General features: G+C 39.0%; 2 protein-coding genes across 10 annotated transcripts in view; one reads left to right on the top strand and one right to left on the bottom strand.

Annotated features, from left to right (window-relative positions):
* The window catches only part of CCNT2 (cyclin T2), a 42,593-nt gene extending 38,267 nt beyond the window's left edge, over positions 1-4,326 (top strand). For 6 of the 7 annotated variants that reach the window (XM_017836315.1, XM_017836320.1, XM_017836314.1 and 3 more), the window contains one exon: positions 1-1,116. This exon is cut by the window's left edge. The gene's annotated coding sequence lies outside the window, so the exon portion shown is untranslated. Of the gene's footprint in view, positions 1,117-3,193 lie in introns of those variants that run through there. The other variant, XM_017836313.1, reaches the window with a different exon arrangement.
* The window catches only part of MAP3K19 (mitogen-activated protein kinase kinase kinase 19), a 16,569-nt gene continuing 2,503 nt past the window's right edge, over positions 1,081-15,146 (bottom strand). For 2 of the 3 annotated variants that reach the window (XM_017836303.1, XM_017836302.1), the window contains exons 3-12: positions 14,427-14,497; positions 13,821-13,905; positions 12,781-13,022; positions 12,085-12,128; positions 8,106-10,541; positions 7,915-7,989; positions 7,010-7,159; positions 6,103-6,800; positions 4,324-4,411; positions 1,081-1,302 (exon numbers count right to left, since the gene is read on the bottom strand). In XM_017836303.1, the coding sequence (XP_017691792.1) occupies positions 4,345-4,411; positions 6,103-6,800; positions 7,010-7,159; positions 7,915-7,989; positions 8,106-10,541; positions 12,085-12,128; positions 12,781-13,022; positions 13,821-13,905; positions 14,427-14,466 (3,837 nt within the window). In that variant the 5' untranslated portion in view covers positions 14,467-14,497 and the 3' untranslated portion in view covers positions 1,081-1,302; positions 4,324-4,344. The remainder of the gene's footprint in view (positions 1,303-4,323; positions 4,412-6,102; positions 6,801-7,009; positions 7,160-7,914; positions 7,990-8,105; positions 10,542-12,084; positions 12,129-12,780; positions 13,023-13,820; positions 13,906-14,426; positions 14,498-15,146) is intronic. The other variant, XM_017836305.1, reaches the window with a different exon arrangement.

Consider the following 15,146-nt stretch of genomic DNA (forward strand, 5'->3'; position numbering starts at 1 on the left):
CAATGTAATCTGCATTATATACTGTCCTAAACCAGAGCCTGGGCAGAGAGATGACATAGCAGGAAACTGTCTTAATTTGTCTTTGAAGCACTACAGTACTTTCTTTTTGAGTCTGTTTAAATAGGTGTGCCCTGAAATGCATCTTATACAGCCACTCTGGATAAGCAATATATTGTACTGTATATATAGCAGTTTCTGTCACAACCTGGAGTTAAAGTGTCTGGATGGTAACTAGTGCCTGTCTAATATACATTGGAATGAGCATAGGCCTTCCTCCTAAGGTGCTGTTTCAAAAGAATTATTTCCTGTTTTGATTCTGGGAAATTGTGAAATAATAGTGGACAAAATGTTGCTATGCTACATTGAGATCCAAACAGTGGGTTTTGGTTTCTCTGTAAAGGATGTCCATAAAACTCATGGGGTTTGTTTTTCAATGTCATTGTAAATAGGTGAAACTGTACGTGTCATTGTGTTTGGAACTGAATTCCACCACTGAAATCAGTGGTGATCCCTGGGGCTGAGAGGGAGGGAGAGGAGATGCAGCCAGGTGCCACTAGTTTGCCCTGACTGAAATTAGTGACTGGTGTGAATGGCAGCCTGGCTGAGGGGTGGGAAGGAATGAAAACTGACGGGATCGGCATTGGCCTCACACGGGAATGACTGAATAAATGCAATAAAAGGCTCAAAGTCAACACTGTTCCTTTGTTCATCACTTATTACAGCTTTTTTGTTATAAATTTGAGTACAAGAATTATATAATTTGTAAAATGACACTGTAGTGGAGACCTTGGTACAACACTATTAAAAATCCTCCCTGTTTGTGAGATCTGAGGTTTGTAGAATAGTGAAATTCTTTCGTATGTTGAATCTTGGTCTGTTCCTGATGGTGGGAGTGCTGGGCTAATGTATCTCACTGTGAGCTGGGTCTTGGCTATTTGCATAACATGGCAGTTCTGTACATTCTTCTGGCTAATTGTAAATATAAATGTTTCATAATAGCTTAGTTGCATTTTTGAGGTACAGCCATTTGTGTGAGATTAGAAAAAACTTTATTTCTAAGAACTTGTAAAAAAAAAAAAGTATTTTCAATAAAATTCCCTACCTCACCTCTATTGTGCAGAAATGATCCCATTTTCCTATGTTGAATTTTTACAAAGTTGGAAACACAAAGGTCCTCTTTCAGTTATTGGCTAAACATTGCTGGTTTTCATCAAATCAGTCAAATAACAGACTGCTTGAAAGTCTGAAGTCTCATTTGTTTCCTTTGCTCCCATTCCATTGTGGTGATCAGGTATTTGGTACCTGAAAAGCAAGTTCTAGAACTGTTATGCCATCTCCAGCTGCTTCCTCCCTGTGCCCTGGGGGCCAGAGCTTGTACCCTGGAGTTGTGTAGGGGCTGGCCAGGCTTCAGGGGAGGGTTATTATTTTTCTTTTTAGCAGTGAGGGGGTGGGTGACTGTTGTACACCAAGCATCTCTCTGACCCTAAGGGGGGGAAGGGTTCCCAATCCTTGTTTTGCAGGGAAGGGAATTGGACAAACACTTTGCTTTCTTTAGTTGGGATGTAAATGCACATTCCCATAATCAGTTCTAAAAATAAATGTCTTCAAAGACTTGGAAGTTATGCCAAACTGAACTAGCTAATTAATTCCTCCTTCCTCTGCAATGCCTAACTTCTTACACCTTTAAAAAAGTAGATCACTAGTGCCAGGAGTGTTCTCTCCAGTTGCTGCTGGGAATTACTTTCTCTGGCTCCTGACATGGATATAGCAAACCCAAATCCAATTTTTAACCTTAGATCTTTCAGTAGCTGAGTTTGATTCCTCTGCATTCCTGCACCTATAATGGCAACATTTTCCTTGCCATAGTTCAGAGATTGTGTTCTTTGACAACATCTGTAAAATTTCTGAGGCTGTCCTATGGTGCAGGTCCCTGGGAGAAGGGAAAAGAAGGGGAGAAAAGGCACTGGACTGTGTGTACTGGAGGCCCTTCCTCAGGAGAACTCTTGTTCTCTTTTGCTTTTGTGCAAGAACTGGAGATTTCACAGGAGGGGTGGAGAAATGGCATCAGTTCCTGCTTAGCTCTGTGAAAAAGCACTGATTTTGAACCCAAATAATCTCAAGAGACTGTGGGTTTTCTAGGCTCAGTGTCTGCTTCCTTGGAAAGAGAAGTAGACGTATTTTTAGATGCAAATTTTTACATCCTATTGCTGTTGGTAGTTCCAAGACCAGTGTAAAATAGGTGGTTGGCATTCCTAAGGACCTTCCCTTCTCCTGAGATGTGAGCAGTGGCTCAGAGCTTCAAACATTACTATGTGAAAGGATTAGCAAGTACCCTGCAATGATACAAGAAGAGTGTGTTTTCAGGCTCTCTGATTTAAGCCCCAAATCTATAGGAAACCTGGAGTCACAGCAAAGCACCCCCCCCAGTGCTTGGCAGCCTGGCATGAGTTGTAATGGGCTCTTATTGGTTCCAGATTTAAACCAGTAAGACTTGCCCTGCTTGAGTACTATAATTAAGCAAGTGTCACCCTCCTCCCTGAGTCACTTCTCATGGAATATACAGTTTTCAAGGTTTTGCACCCTTTCTCTTGACTACCTTAGACACCTTAATTAGGCAGCTGGATTTGGATGTGAAAATCTGTGATCTCGAGTAAGAAATAGCAAAGTTAGACTTGTTTCTAGAATGTCCCACTAGACTGGCTCAGCCGAGTGACCCAAGACTCCCCAGCCCAATGTCCTGCTTGGTTTAGCTGTGCTGTGCCCTGGGCTGGGCTGCAGGCACATCCCCACCATCTCCAGCAGATTAGGCTGAAATACTTTGTTGCAAGTGCTGGCCTTAAAGTGCCACCTCCTTCTCAACATCTGGTTAAGCAAAAGCAAAAATGTGCTTTCACATTTTGATTAAAGGCTCGGGTTCAAGTTTTACATACCTCTAAGTTCCAAACTAATTTTAGTGTAATTAGCTGGATTAAACATGACACTTAAATTACAAATAACTAATAACCTTAATATTGGAGAGCGCTAACAAGAGACATTAGTTTTGCTTATAAGTCATGTGCATAAGGAAGGGGATTTATAATGCTGACATTTTATTAATTAACTATATATTCTAGAGCATTCCCATTCTTCCCCACTTATATGTGTCATCTCAGCTTCATTTCATGCTAAATAAAACCTCACATTTACTTTGCAGCTTTGCTGGAGACACTACATTAATCTGAGAAGAATTAATGCACATCATGGAATTATGTACATCCCACCTGAGTTCCTATGCCAGGGCTCCCACCTTTACTCTGCAAAGTACTTAAATGTGAAGATCCTTTAACGTGACGTTGCCATGGATTCCTGGCATGAGCACCAACCTGTATTCCTCAAAATGGGACTGTTAACTGCTTGAACTTGGAAGATTACTGTGATGTTGGGATTTCTCTTATACTGGCATTATGTTCTGTCATTGTTATGTGACATTATACCTACAGAAACTATCAATAAAGGATTTTGCTAGAAGTACTGCTTTCTCTTTGCTTTTATAAAGTTTAGACCAACTCTCTGAAATCAGGTGACTGGCATTAAGCAAAGCTTGAAAGCTATTTGTGAAACTAAAGTGTTTAGCACTCTGAGGAAGTTAGAACTTCCTTCTTTCCCTTTTGTAAAACACTAATTTTCACGTTATTGCTGGCACTGAAGTCAGTGCCTTGAATCCTTGAGAGCTCAGCTGTGAACAGTTGTAGGGCTGAGTTTTACTGCATCTCTTCCTGGAGCCTGGGTGCTCACAAAGGCTAAAATTTTACCCCATTTTGATTGGAAGAAATCTTACCAGAAACAGGACATTTTAAATACTAATACCTGCTTTTTTACTTTGGTTTATTACTATATAACTATACTTTTTAATATTATTTAATTCTGTGCAGTTAGTAGTAGCTACTTCTACTAATTGTTACAATTACTTTTGCATTGCAGATGGAGACTGTTACATGTCATCTAATTATAAAGTGGTCACTTCAAGTGTTTTGAGAAACAGTTCAAGTTTCCAATGTGTATCAATACCCCATGAGGACAGGAAGGAACACAAAGCCAGACCCTTCAATGTTACCAGTGACAAGACAAGAGACATGAGGCACAACTTGACCTATAAGACAGTCTGTTCAAACATAAAATCCTTTTTACCTTGAGGGTGGTAGAAGGCTGGAGCCTGTTTATTCAAAGGCCTGAGACCCCTTGTACACAACTGCTCTCCAGTATTTCCGCTGTCCCTTAAAAGTCCAGTTCCTTCTGGCCTCTTTTCACAAGTGGAAATCTTTTATATGGAAAATGGATACTCACTTGGCAAGAGTTTCGAAAAATTCACTGTCTTCCTTTCACAAAGGGATGGTCCAGCAACTGCAGAGCAGAAGGACGTTCATGTTGATCTCTGCATTGAAGATTTCAAAGATCAGGACACAAAATTAGTATTGTGCCTCTGAGGGAATCGTAAAATCTAAATGCAAAATTAGCCTTTTTTTTTTTCTTATTTCTCCAGTCACTACTCGTTTTTAGGTTTTTTTGATAAAGCTGGTAGAAGGGAAGGGAGGCTTCAGGGGAAAAGACTGTTGGAATTTATGAATCATAAAACTGAAATGTTTTATTCTTAAAGAAATCAGTCTCTATTCCTCTAAATTCCTTGCAGAGCTTTGAATAATTCTGCTAATTTGGCTGTTTCAGGTTCACCAAAAAATGTATTTAAGAAGAGTGGTAATTATTTGTTTGATCCTCCATCTCCAGTCAATGTCATGCATGTTAAGGAGCCCATAGGTTGCCCAAAGAAGCTGTGGATATGTCATCCCTGGAACTGTTAAAGGCTGGATGGGGCCCTGAACAATTGCCCGTGGTTTAGTGGGTGGAGTCCCTGCCCATGGCACAGAGTTGGAACTAGATGGTCTTTATGGTCCCTTCCAACCCAAGCCATTCTATGATTTCTATGGAATTACAGGACAGTAATTACAATATTGGCTTGCTAGAGCCAAGGGCTTTGGGCTTTTTCAACCTGCAATTTGGAAGGAAAAAAACAGGGAAAGGAATAAAGGGCACCAATTCCTCAAATAATAAACTAATGGGGAATATGGGATAAGGGAGGCATTTATATTTAGAACATGGTGAGATCATACACTAAGTTTTTGTCACCACAGGTGCCTCCAGACTTTTGAAAAGCTAAATTCTGTATGTATTCCTCTACCTAAAAATTCCTTCTCCCTTTTAAACCCTCTTCTCTCTGAATCAAAGTATATATGATGTCACTATATACAGCCCACAATTTTTCTTATTGCTTTGTGGGCCACAGGAACCAGAACCATTCCCTAACAATTCTAATCCAAGGATTAGAAATCAGGTTTCCTGCCCCCAAGACCACTGCCATGCCCACCAAATTACATGCTTCTCTCTTGAACTCAAATCTGATCTTTAGAGATATGTAAAAGACTGTTCCTAATTTTATAAAAACTACACAGAGGTCAGGAACTTAGCTCTTGAAACTGATAGTCCATTTAAACATTGGGACACAGCTGACATTTTAAACAAAACAAACACCACAAAAATAATTCTTATAATGGGTGGATGCTAGTGGTTTGGGGTTGTTATACAGAGAACTTTATATTTCTAATAAAGATTGTGTTTCCAGTATTTCCTGGACTGGCAGTGATAATAGATTTTTCCACTGCAGAAGATAAGAATTAATTGGAAGCCCTTTCATTTAGAATATTGTCCTCAAAAAACTTGCCTGACATAAGCCAAACTCAAGCAATACTGGATCAGCAAAACACATCAAAGAAATTTATCAAACATTTTGTCTAAAACTCAGTGGTGTTTCTACATGAAAATTACAGAAAAGTAAATGATGAGTGTAAGGCCTACAAAAAGAGAATTTGTGAGGGGTTTTCTATACCATTATAGAGAGTAAAGCTTTTTTATATACACTATTATTTTGAGGTTTTCCTGAAATGCTGAGAAGCCTAAGCATTTAGAAAAGAGACGTATATTATAAGACGTAACCTAAGCTCCTACCAACAATCTCTACAATCCAAATTGTCTGCATTCTTCCTTTCATTTTCCAGTTAAGGTTCTCCATACCTGGTTAAGCAGGCACACACAAAATCCACGGCAGCGCTGGAGAATCCCTCGGGAAGGGAAGGCATCAGCCCCCTGTGGGCCCCGATGTAGAACATGGCTGCAATCCTGCCCATGGAAGCCAGGGGCGGCTTTCCTGTTGCCATCTCAAACACGGTGCAGCCGACGCTCCAGATGTCTGATTTCCTCCCGTATCCCGACTCACTGATCACCTCCGGAGCCATCCAGTAGGGAGTGCCGTGCACGGACCGCAGCGTCTCGCTCCGGGTGCCGCCGGGGCTGATCCAGGCCAAGCGCCTGGCACAGCCAAAGTCAATGAGCTTCACTGTCCCGCTGGGCATGAGCATCACGTTGTTGCCCTTGATGTCTCTGTGCACCACACAGTTGGCGTGTAAATAGGCAACCCCCTGCAGAATTTGCCTGGTGTACCTGCAAAGGACAACTTCTGGCAACGGGCCAAAGCGATTGATAATACTGGAAATGGAGCCGCCAGGAACAAACTCCATGAAAATGCTTAAAATGTTGTGTTCCAGACAAGTGCCTAAGTAAGTTACAATGTTGACGTGCTTTAATGTCTTCAAGAGATCCACTTCCTCATGAAGCTTCTGGTACTCCTTTTCTGTAGTGAGTTGATCTGATGTGTCCAAAACAACCTGTTTTACAGCTATTAACTGTCCCTGGCTGGTCAGACCGCAGTACACCTACAGTGAAACCAGCAATTATTAAAATGAAATGTGAAATAAAGTATTTACTTATTTTAAATAGTATTTTTGTGTTTGTCATGTTTCGTGTCCCATTGTATAACCCAAAACACTGAAGTCATTTGTTGAATAGGACAACAGCCAGTTATGAGACAAAGTGTAGCTCAGCCACAACCAGCACATCTCTTAATACTCAGACAACTACTTACTGTGCCATAGGCTCCCTTTCCAAGGACTTCCCCTCTTGTCCACATGATAGGATCCTTGGTAGTTAAGCTGCTTCCTGGAAATTTAGTAGATTCGTCTAAGTTTAGAAGGCCACTTTCTTCACTTGGTGCCAAAAAGGCTTTACTGCAACTCTGCTTGAAAGATGTTGGTCAGTGTGGGAAGAAAGCAGAGAGGAGAAGAAAGACTTCATATTGTCCTTATAATTTTTATAAGGAATAATTTTTCCTGTCATGGCTCTGCTCTATAGATTTATGTATATACACAGACCCCACCCAGCCCATCCATACAGTTGCTATGCTAGGTAAGGCTAGGTAAGTAAGACAGCAATAATTCCTCCATCTAGCCAGGGATCTCTGCAGTGAGAATGGAGGTATAACTGGCACCTGTGTCTGCAGAAGCATAAGGGGGGGAGGGTGTGTATCAACAGGTAGTGAAAGAAATTCCCTTACAAATTTGTGATGTAAATAACCCAAAAGCTAACAGGGCAGAGGAGGAGCAGTGCTGGTAGATAAGCACCTTGGTAGGTGACAACTCTTAACTGACTCGGGGGCCAGAATCTGAGCCTTCTGAGCTCCAAGTTCTGATTAAACATTAATTAAACATCCTTAAGTCTGCCTGCTAAGCCAATACTTGTAGTTCATACCTGTAAAAATGTCTGGTTGCACTCAGAGATTCAAGACCATAGCCCTTTTGGGTATACAAGGACGGTTTGTAGCATCTTTTCATATTCCTTAGCTTCAAGATCTCAAGAGCTTTTTCCTTGCCCAAAACATTTTATACCTGCTCTACAACTAAAATAGCCTATTCTCTTCTTTCACAACAACTTCTCAATTTATCTTGACCCATGATATAAGCTTTGACAGCTATTCTTGTCCTGCCTTAGTACCTTCTGGCTTGTGTCCTGACATGCAGCCTCTAACATGGGTGTCTTCAACAGAGCACTGGAAGAATCAGTGGGCAGCTGGCCCAAGGAAAAGAGATTTGGATCTTTAATAAGCACATATCTCTTGTCTTTCATCCAAACTTGAGTGAAGCACCACTCAAAGGAGGTAGCAAGTTACAAGAAATTACTTTTACCTTCTCTAGAGCATTATTTACTATTGCTCCATCTCCACTAAATATATTTTCTTCTTCAGCATGTGTGTTTTGCATTTTAGAACCTGTATGTTTTGTTCTTGCAGAGCTCATGTCTTTTTCTTCAAGCATTAGCAATTCTTCAGCCAGGCAACAAAGCAACTCATCAGTCACATCTTTATCTGTCCAGGACAAAGTGTTTTGACTTGTCTGGAAACTGGGGCTTTTAGTCACTGAAGGCTGACTCAATTCATTTGCCAAAATACTATTTTGGAGTGTGTTTGCCCAACTGTGATTTGATTTTTCTGTAGGGGATTGACACTCCAGTCTATCTGAAAAGGGTGATGCTTCACCCTTATTGACAGACTTGAAGGAGGCCTGGTCTGATTCCAGGCCTTTGCCACCATCCATATTCCCTCTGCACTGGGATACACAGATGTTCTGGTCTGTTGTTAGCAGACTGCTCCTTGGAGCAACACAGTCTCTGCAGTCTTCATCACTGAGCTGAAGAAGATTCTGGCTACAGGGAGCAGCTCTCTGATGGTTGGATACATCCTGTCTGTCTAAAGACTGCTCCAAAGTAACTTCTTTGATAGTTGATAAGTTTGAATTTGAAAAAATTTCATTTTGCTTAGTTGACTGAGAAAGATCTTCTAACAACATAAGCTGGTGATCTGTGTCTCCATGAGACAATGCCGTGCTCCTTGACGTGTTTGTTTGAAAATCTGCATCAGAAGTTACCACATTATCTTGCTCTGTGTTGCTGTCACTCAACTTGGTACTTCCATCCTTCGGGATTGAACCTTTCTGCTTTTGTTTAGTGCCAGGTTTTGTCTTCTTTGGCTTGGGATGTGTTTTCTTTGGAGTGTTTCTTACCCTGCTGCTCTCCCTCCCTTTGGTGCAGGTACATCTGCAGGTGCTGGCAGTGCCTCTCCCTGAGGGAGCAGAACAAACACTTTTATAAAACCTGCTCTCGTGTCGCTCGAGCTCCCGCACGTGGGAATACACAGGAGTTCCAAACATTTCATAAATCCCCGGGCCTTGGTCATTTGAGTTGATTTGCTTGAACATGTCACTGTATTTCAGGTCTCCAAAATCTAAGGCAGATGGTGCGTGTGGCAGAGAAAGTGGAGTAACACTGTTCTTTAACTCAACTGAATTTTTGCAACTGCAGGAGAAACTTTGCTTTTTGAGTTTCTGAGCACTCTGAGAAAAATGGCCTTTGTCTCCTTGAGGGTTTTTTTTCTGACACTTCAGGGAAGTCTCAGATTTCACCTGTGGCAGTTCTAAAGAAGGAAAAATCTGACTCTTGGCATTATGTTTTGTGGTAATCTCATCAGAAACAATGAAGTCTTTAGACATCTTTAGCTTGTTATTAATTTTAGATTTGGATGAATATTTATTTCTATTAATCTTTCTTTTATTTTTGTCATTTTCTTTGCGAGCGAGAACGTTGAAGCTCTGAGTACCCTGAGGAGGCAGGCCATGAACACCACTCTCTCTTGGGGGGAGTTGTTTAGCAATGTGTGGTTCCCTGGCTGGCTCTTGCTCAGAGAATGTAACATGAACAGCAGGTACAAGCTCACTTTGGTCTTCTGGAGTAGCTTCTGACATTTCTTCTTTTTCCATTTCAGATTCAGAGAGACAGACACAATTTTCTGTTTGTTTTCCAGAGGGATCTTGAACTTCTACCGTGGGAATTACTGCAACTACAGAATTATCTTCTAAGGCATGGTAGGCCTCTGCCACTTCATTTTCACAGGAAGGATCTACATCATGACTGCCAAGCACAAAGTTTGCACTGTCAGCACCTTCACATGGTGCACAATCCAGCATCATCTCTGCAGCATCTCCTTCTTCTGGGCCAGTGCTGCAGCAATTCTCTGTTGCCCTTTGCTCGTTGCCAGCTCTTGAGGCATCGCTGCTGCTCGACATGGTAAAAGTTGTCTGAGCTCTGCCACAGCTGACCAGAGCACCACTGGAGCTCAGGTGGGGGTGACCGTCACCACAGAGCCCGGCTTGGCTCACAGGATCGGTGTTCTCACAAACCACTGAGCACTGGAACTTCACCTGCTCATTCCTGTCAGCGTGGGCACCTACGGCAGCCTCCCTCCATCCCAAATGGCTCTGAACTCCATCTTTCTTCTTGCTGGGGTACTTAGAACAGTTCCTCGTGCTGAAGCAGTACAGGTCTTCTGCTGGAGTGACTTTATCAGAAACTGTAGCCACAATCAAGTCTGATGACTTTTCACTGTGCCTTTTGAATAGATTGTCTAACTGATTATGATAAAATTTGGTAACTGATTTTATAGGCTGAGGAATAGAGTTCATAATATTTAAAATATTTCTGATGTTGCTGCTTTCATTGACAATATCATCCTCTAGAGGAGCAAGATGAGTTGTTCTTACAGGCTCACATGTCACTGGTGGCAGATGAAACTGTAATTTCAATTAAAAAAAAATTAATAATGTGCTACAACACAGATACAGATAAAATGTAATCACTGAGAGTTTTGGGTACACTGGAAAACAGCACAGTCTGCACTTGAGTTCCAGTGAAGGTAAATGGATAAACCCAAAGGCCATTTTCATATGGCTGTTAACACAGAAGTCTGTTAGGTAGGGGATGTGTTTTATTATTCCTCCCTTCTTCCTTCTTTCCCCATCACATTAGTGGAAGGTAACACCTCTCTTTGGAAGGTCTGAGAAATGGAGCACTTTGTTGTGAGTGTTCAGATGAACACTGAGAATAATTTTCTGAAAATAGTACTTCTTTACTTTATAAGAAATGAAATAAAAATAAACTTGAATATACTGTATATTTTCATGCAAATGGATGCAATAGAAATAATCACACAGTCATCTACTCAGAGTGCTTATTGGCATGTCTATGTTCCACATCAGTTTGCAATCTGCAGGAAATTTTTGTTTGCATTCCAAGGGCAAACTGAGGTTGGAACATACCAGGAAAAGTAATGTCTATTAGTTTGAAACCCACAGTTCTGAAGGCTTTGTCTGGCCTGTGGGGCATTAATATGAATGCTCAGTTTATCCCAAATGATATGGCTTTAGAATCATCAGAGCCCAAGCCATGAAATAAAGCTGTGTTAAATCACTCTGGGGTCAGCTAAATTATTTTGTTTAAATATTTCCATCCATTTAAAATGGCTTTTTTTCCCATAACCCTTTTTATGATCCTGTATCAGATCTCTTCTATACTTTTCTTTTTTTCTTGTGAACGCTGCTGTATCCTGCAGTGGCTTCACTGAAGTTTACAGCTGATTCGATGAGTCCTTTGTACAAAGGACTATTGATTTATATCCATAGAGGCCAAATTCTCTTTTTTCTAAAAAACCTATATTTGACCTTTTGCAACTTTTAAGGCTCACATGGTGTGAAACACTGATACATGTAAAATTGTGAGCTTGTTTCTAAGTAAAACTGTTATGTCCAAAAATCCCATTTGCACTTATCACAAAATTTCATTTAAAGTATGTTTAATTCTAAGAGATTATTTATTATTTGTTAATACAATCAATTTCAGTAATCATCTAATAGCAAGACTGTTTTAAAATTCAGCTTCAATTTTAAATTACTACTCAATATAAGAAAATTGTTTGGGCTTTTTTTAAATTTGGCAAAACTAGACGTCTAATATTTTTAACATATAGGATGTTCATACATTAAATTAAATTACATATTTCTATTTTAAGAGGTTTTGTATCTTTTTGAACTTTCAACCTTTTACCTCCAAAAATCCCTGATGTAATTGGCAAATTGATGGCAATTTGTTGATATACATCTCAGGATTTGCTGACACACACACATATATATACTAAATAAATATAAAAATACTTCACCTTCTTAAAAAAAAACCCACCTGAGACTAAGAAAACTACCTACATGACTTCTGTATTTCTATTTTTAAGATTTTGAAAGGATAGAATACTTTTAACAGTGATTATACCTAATGCCATCTTACCTTAGATCTCTTGGTCCTGGTTTTTAGCATTGTTATATTTAACCCTTAAAAATCAAAACAAATGAAACGTTAATCTGATATTCTTAAACATGCTACAATTCTCATTTATAAATTCATTTCAAATTGTGATGTTCAGGGGGCCAAGAATCTGTCAGATGGGTGGTCTCAGGACTATGATACAAATCTGCAGTGCAGAAAATGTTGTAGGTTGAAATTTCATCGTGATACCGAACTTCACAATTCAATTTTCTAAGGAAAATGATAAAATATTATACTTCTAAAATATTTTTACATTAATAACTTAAGCAAATCCTTCACAATTTTAGATGTTTGCTAACTACAGTATGCAGCTAATTAATATTGCCAGTGTGAGGGAAAAGTGAAAGAGATGCCACCACGGTCCCACTCCAGGTACAGAAAGTTAAATTTACATTTTTTGGGCTCAGTTTCGTTATACAGAGTAACAAGCATGGTGAAGCTTGCCACTGCTTCTCTTTAGCTCCTTCATTCTGCAATATATAACATTAAAGAAGTTATCATTAAATTCACACATGGATGAAGTCTATGTGAAGAAGTCAAACAGACATAAAGACAACTTTAAAGTTTAAAGGAAAAGGACTTCTAAGGCTTTGCCATCTCATATGATAGCTAATATATAACTTCATATAAAATTTGTGACTTTTAAACTGAACTTACTTTGTTGTGTTTGTGTTTTTACTATCTGAAAAGTATCTAAATCCACGAATGACTTTAAAATGTTGTATTCTGGGCACGAGATCCGTAGCAGAAAGCTGAAGTCAAAGGCATATCCCATGTTGTCTTTCTTTGGGAAGAAAGATAAAGAAGTGGGATGTCTCCTCTGTAATGCAAACAGATTTTTACTTGGAAAACGTGCCACTTGTTGGTCTGGCCATGGTCTGGATGTTGATGTTGTTTGGCTGAAAGGCAAAAACAAAAACCAAAATACAGAGTGAAAATAAGTGGAAGGAGCAGCTCAAATAGTCATATGACTGGAGAATAATGGGAACAAGGAGTTTTTTAAATCCAAAAATGCCAAAGTATCTTTTCTTTCTTTATCTGGGAAGTTGTGCCTCTCCCTGGAAGCATCTGATTGCAAAGCCAGAGATTGACTACAAGTGAGAATGAATGACAGACAACGTTAACCAAGCAACAGCAGGAATTGAAAAACATATTGTTCATCTTCTCCTTCTTGACAAAAACTGATTGCTTCCAGTTTGTATTTTTAATGACTCATCAGGAATGTGTGTCAGAGGAATTCTGAGGCCCAGATGTGCCCTTGTTACTTAAAAAATATGCTCTGGCCTGCCTGAAAGAAGAGAGGCTGTGCAGACAAGCCTCAGATCCCTGCCACCTGTTTTCTGAAGAATGAAAAATATGGAGAAAGATAAATATTGTGGCTGAAAAGATGTACAAAAATACAGCCTAAATTTATCTTAAAGCTGTATGCAATTGTCTGGTTTTAATAAGTCAAATTCTGATGTAAAACCATATCCCATGTTTTTCCATATTCTACCAAATAATTTGTTCATCTAATGCAATATCCTGCCTCCAGCAGTGGCCAATAATTGCCATTGGGAAGAGATAAACACCACACAACATATAAAGCTGAATATAATGTCTGGCACTTAAGAAATATTTCCTTACTCACAGACTACTACCTGCTTTGTCTTCATTTGTGCACACTCAACTGCAAATTAAACAGTAATATGATTAACCTGTTTTTTCCTAGAGCTTTGTATGACTGATGCATTTCTTCCATTGTCTTATCTGCATCCTGAAGAGCAGCAACACTTCCACAACCTGCAACAGTACATCAGTATTTGCACAAAAGCAGTTTAATTCACTGAGCAGTAACACATTGTAAACATAGTGTTTTTTGGGCATTAAAATATTATTATAAAGAAGTACATGAAGTAGGTATGGGGAAAAAAAATAAGAGTATGTTACATTTGACTAATTTTTTTTGAAATGTGAATGCATAACTCTGATTTATTTTTAGTTATTTGGTAAGTGTAGTAATTCAATGGACTATAAAAGCAAAGAACATCTGAAGATAATTCCAGTTACAGCACCTAGATCAGTAGAACAGAAGTAGAAGACAAATATTGACAGAAACTCTGCATAAGTAGAGCATTTAAAAATATGAAAACCAAACAAATCTCAAGGCTTTACAAAGGTGGAAAGTAACTCTGAGTTTGATTTCATATTTTACTATGGTTGCTTAGTTTTGACAAACATCCAGATTTTAAGTTATTATTGTACTTTTCCTTCTTCAGATCCCTCATCTTACACTTTATACACATAAACTTTGGTCAGACTACCTTTTTTGCTTCTCCTCTTATTTTGTTGGTTGTCAGACATACTGTCCTTAAATGTATTAAGGTCCAGAAACCTGAAAAGAACAGTTTGTTAATTGATTTCCCATTCACATGTACAAAGCAGTAATTTATATTTCATTATTCCAGAGCCATCAGTAAGACAAAAACATTTTAAAAGTACCTGAAATTATTAAAAATCCAAGAGTCACTACCTGAGGTTGTTGGCCTGTTAACTTATTAGTAGCAAACTTTTGTTTTCACTTTAAACTATTGCATTGTCAGAAATAGTATCTTAACCATGAGTGTACCTTTCTGTGAGCATCTTTATGTATGTTTAGAAAAACATATTACTCAAAATGTACTGTGTTTATAAAACCAAAACCCCTTGAAATTTGCATTGAATTAGTGCTAAAAACATTTGTTAGATAATTCCTGGTTGTTGAAAGAGCTGATCTCGGGAAATTAAAACAGCAAGTATTTTCTCTTTTCATACATTTATTTTCTACAACATATGTTAAGAAGGATAAGTAGCCAATAAAACAACACAAAACAATCTCAAAGTGCAGACTCTTAAAGAAGAAACATGAGAGGGTTAAGTAGAAGGATTTGAAGTTTTGAAATTCTAGACAGCTAATTCTTGAAATAAAATTAATCTCAGTTAATAGTTTTGATGGATTTGGGACTCTTTCTAAAAAACATACTGAACTTCAGTTTCTCAAGTGA

Source organism: Lepidothrix coronata, unplaced genomic scaffold (assembly GCF_001604755.1).
Source record: "Lepidothrix coronata isolate B3197 unplaced genomic scaffold, Lepidothrix_coronata-1.0 Scaffold275, whole genome shotgun sequence".
In the NCBI taxonomy this organism is placed as follows: domain Eukaryota; kingdom Metazoa; phylum Chordata; class Aves; order Passeriformes; family Pipridae; genus Lepidothrix; species Lepidothrix coronata.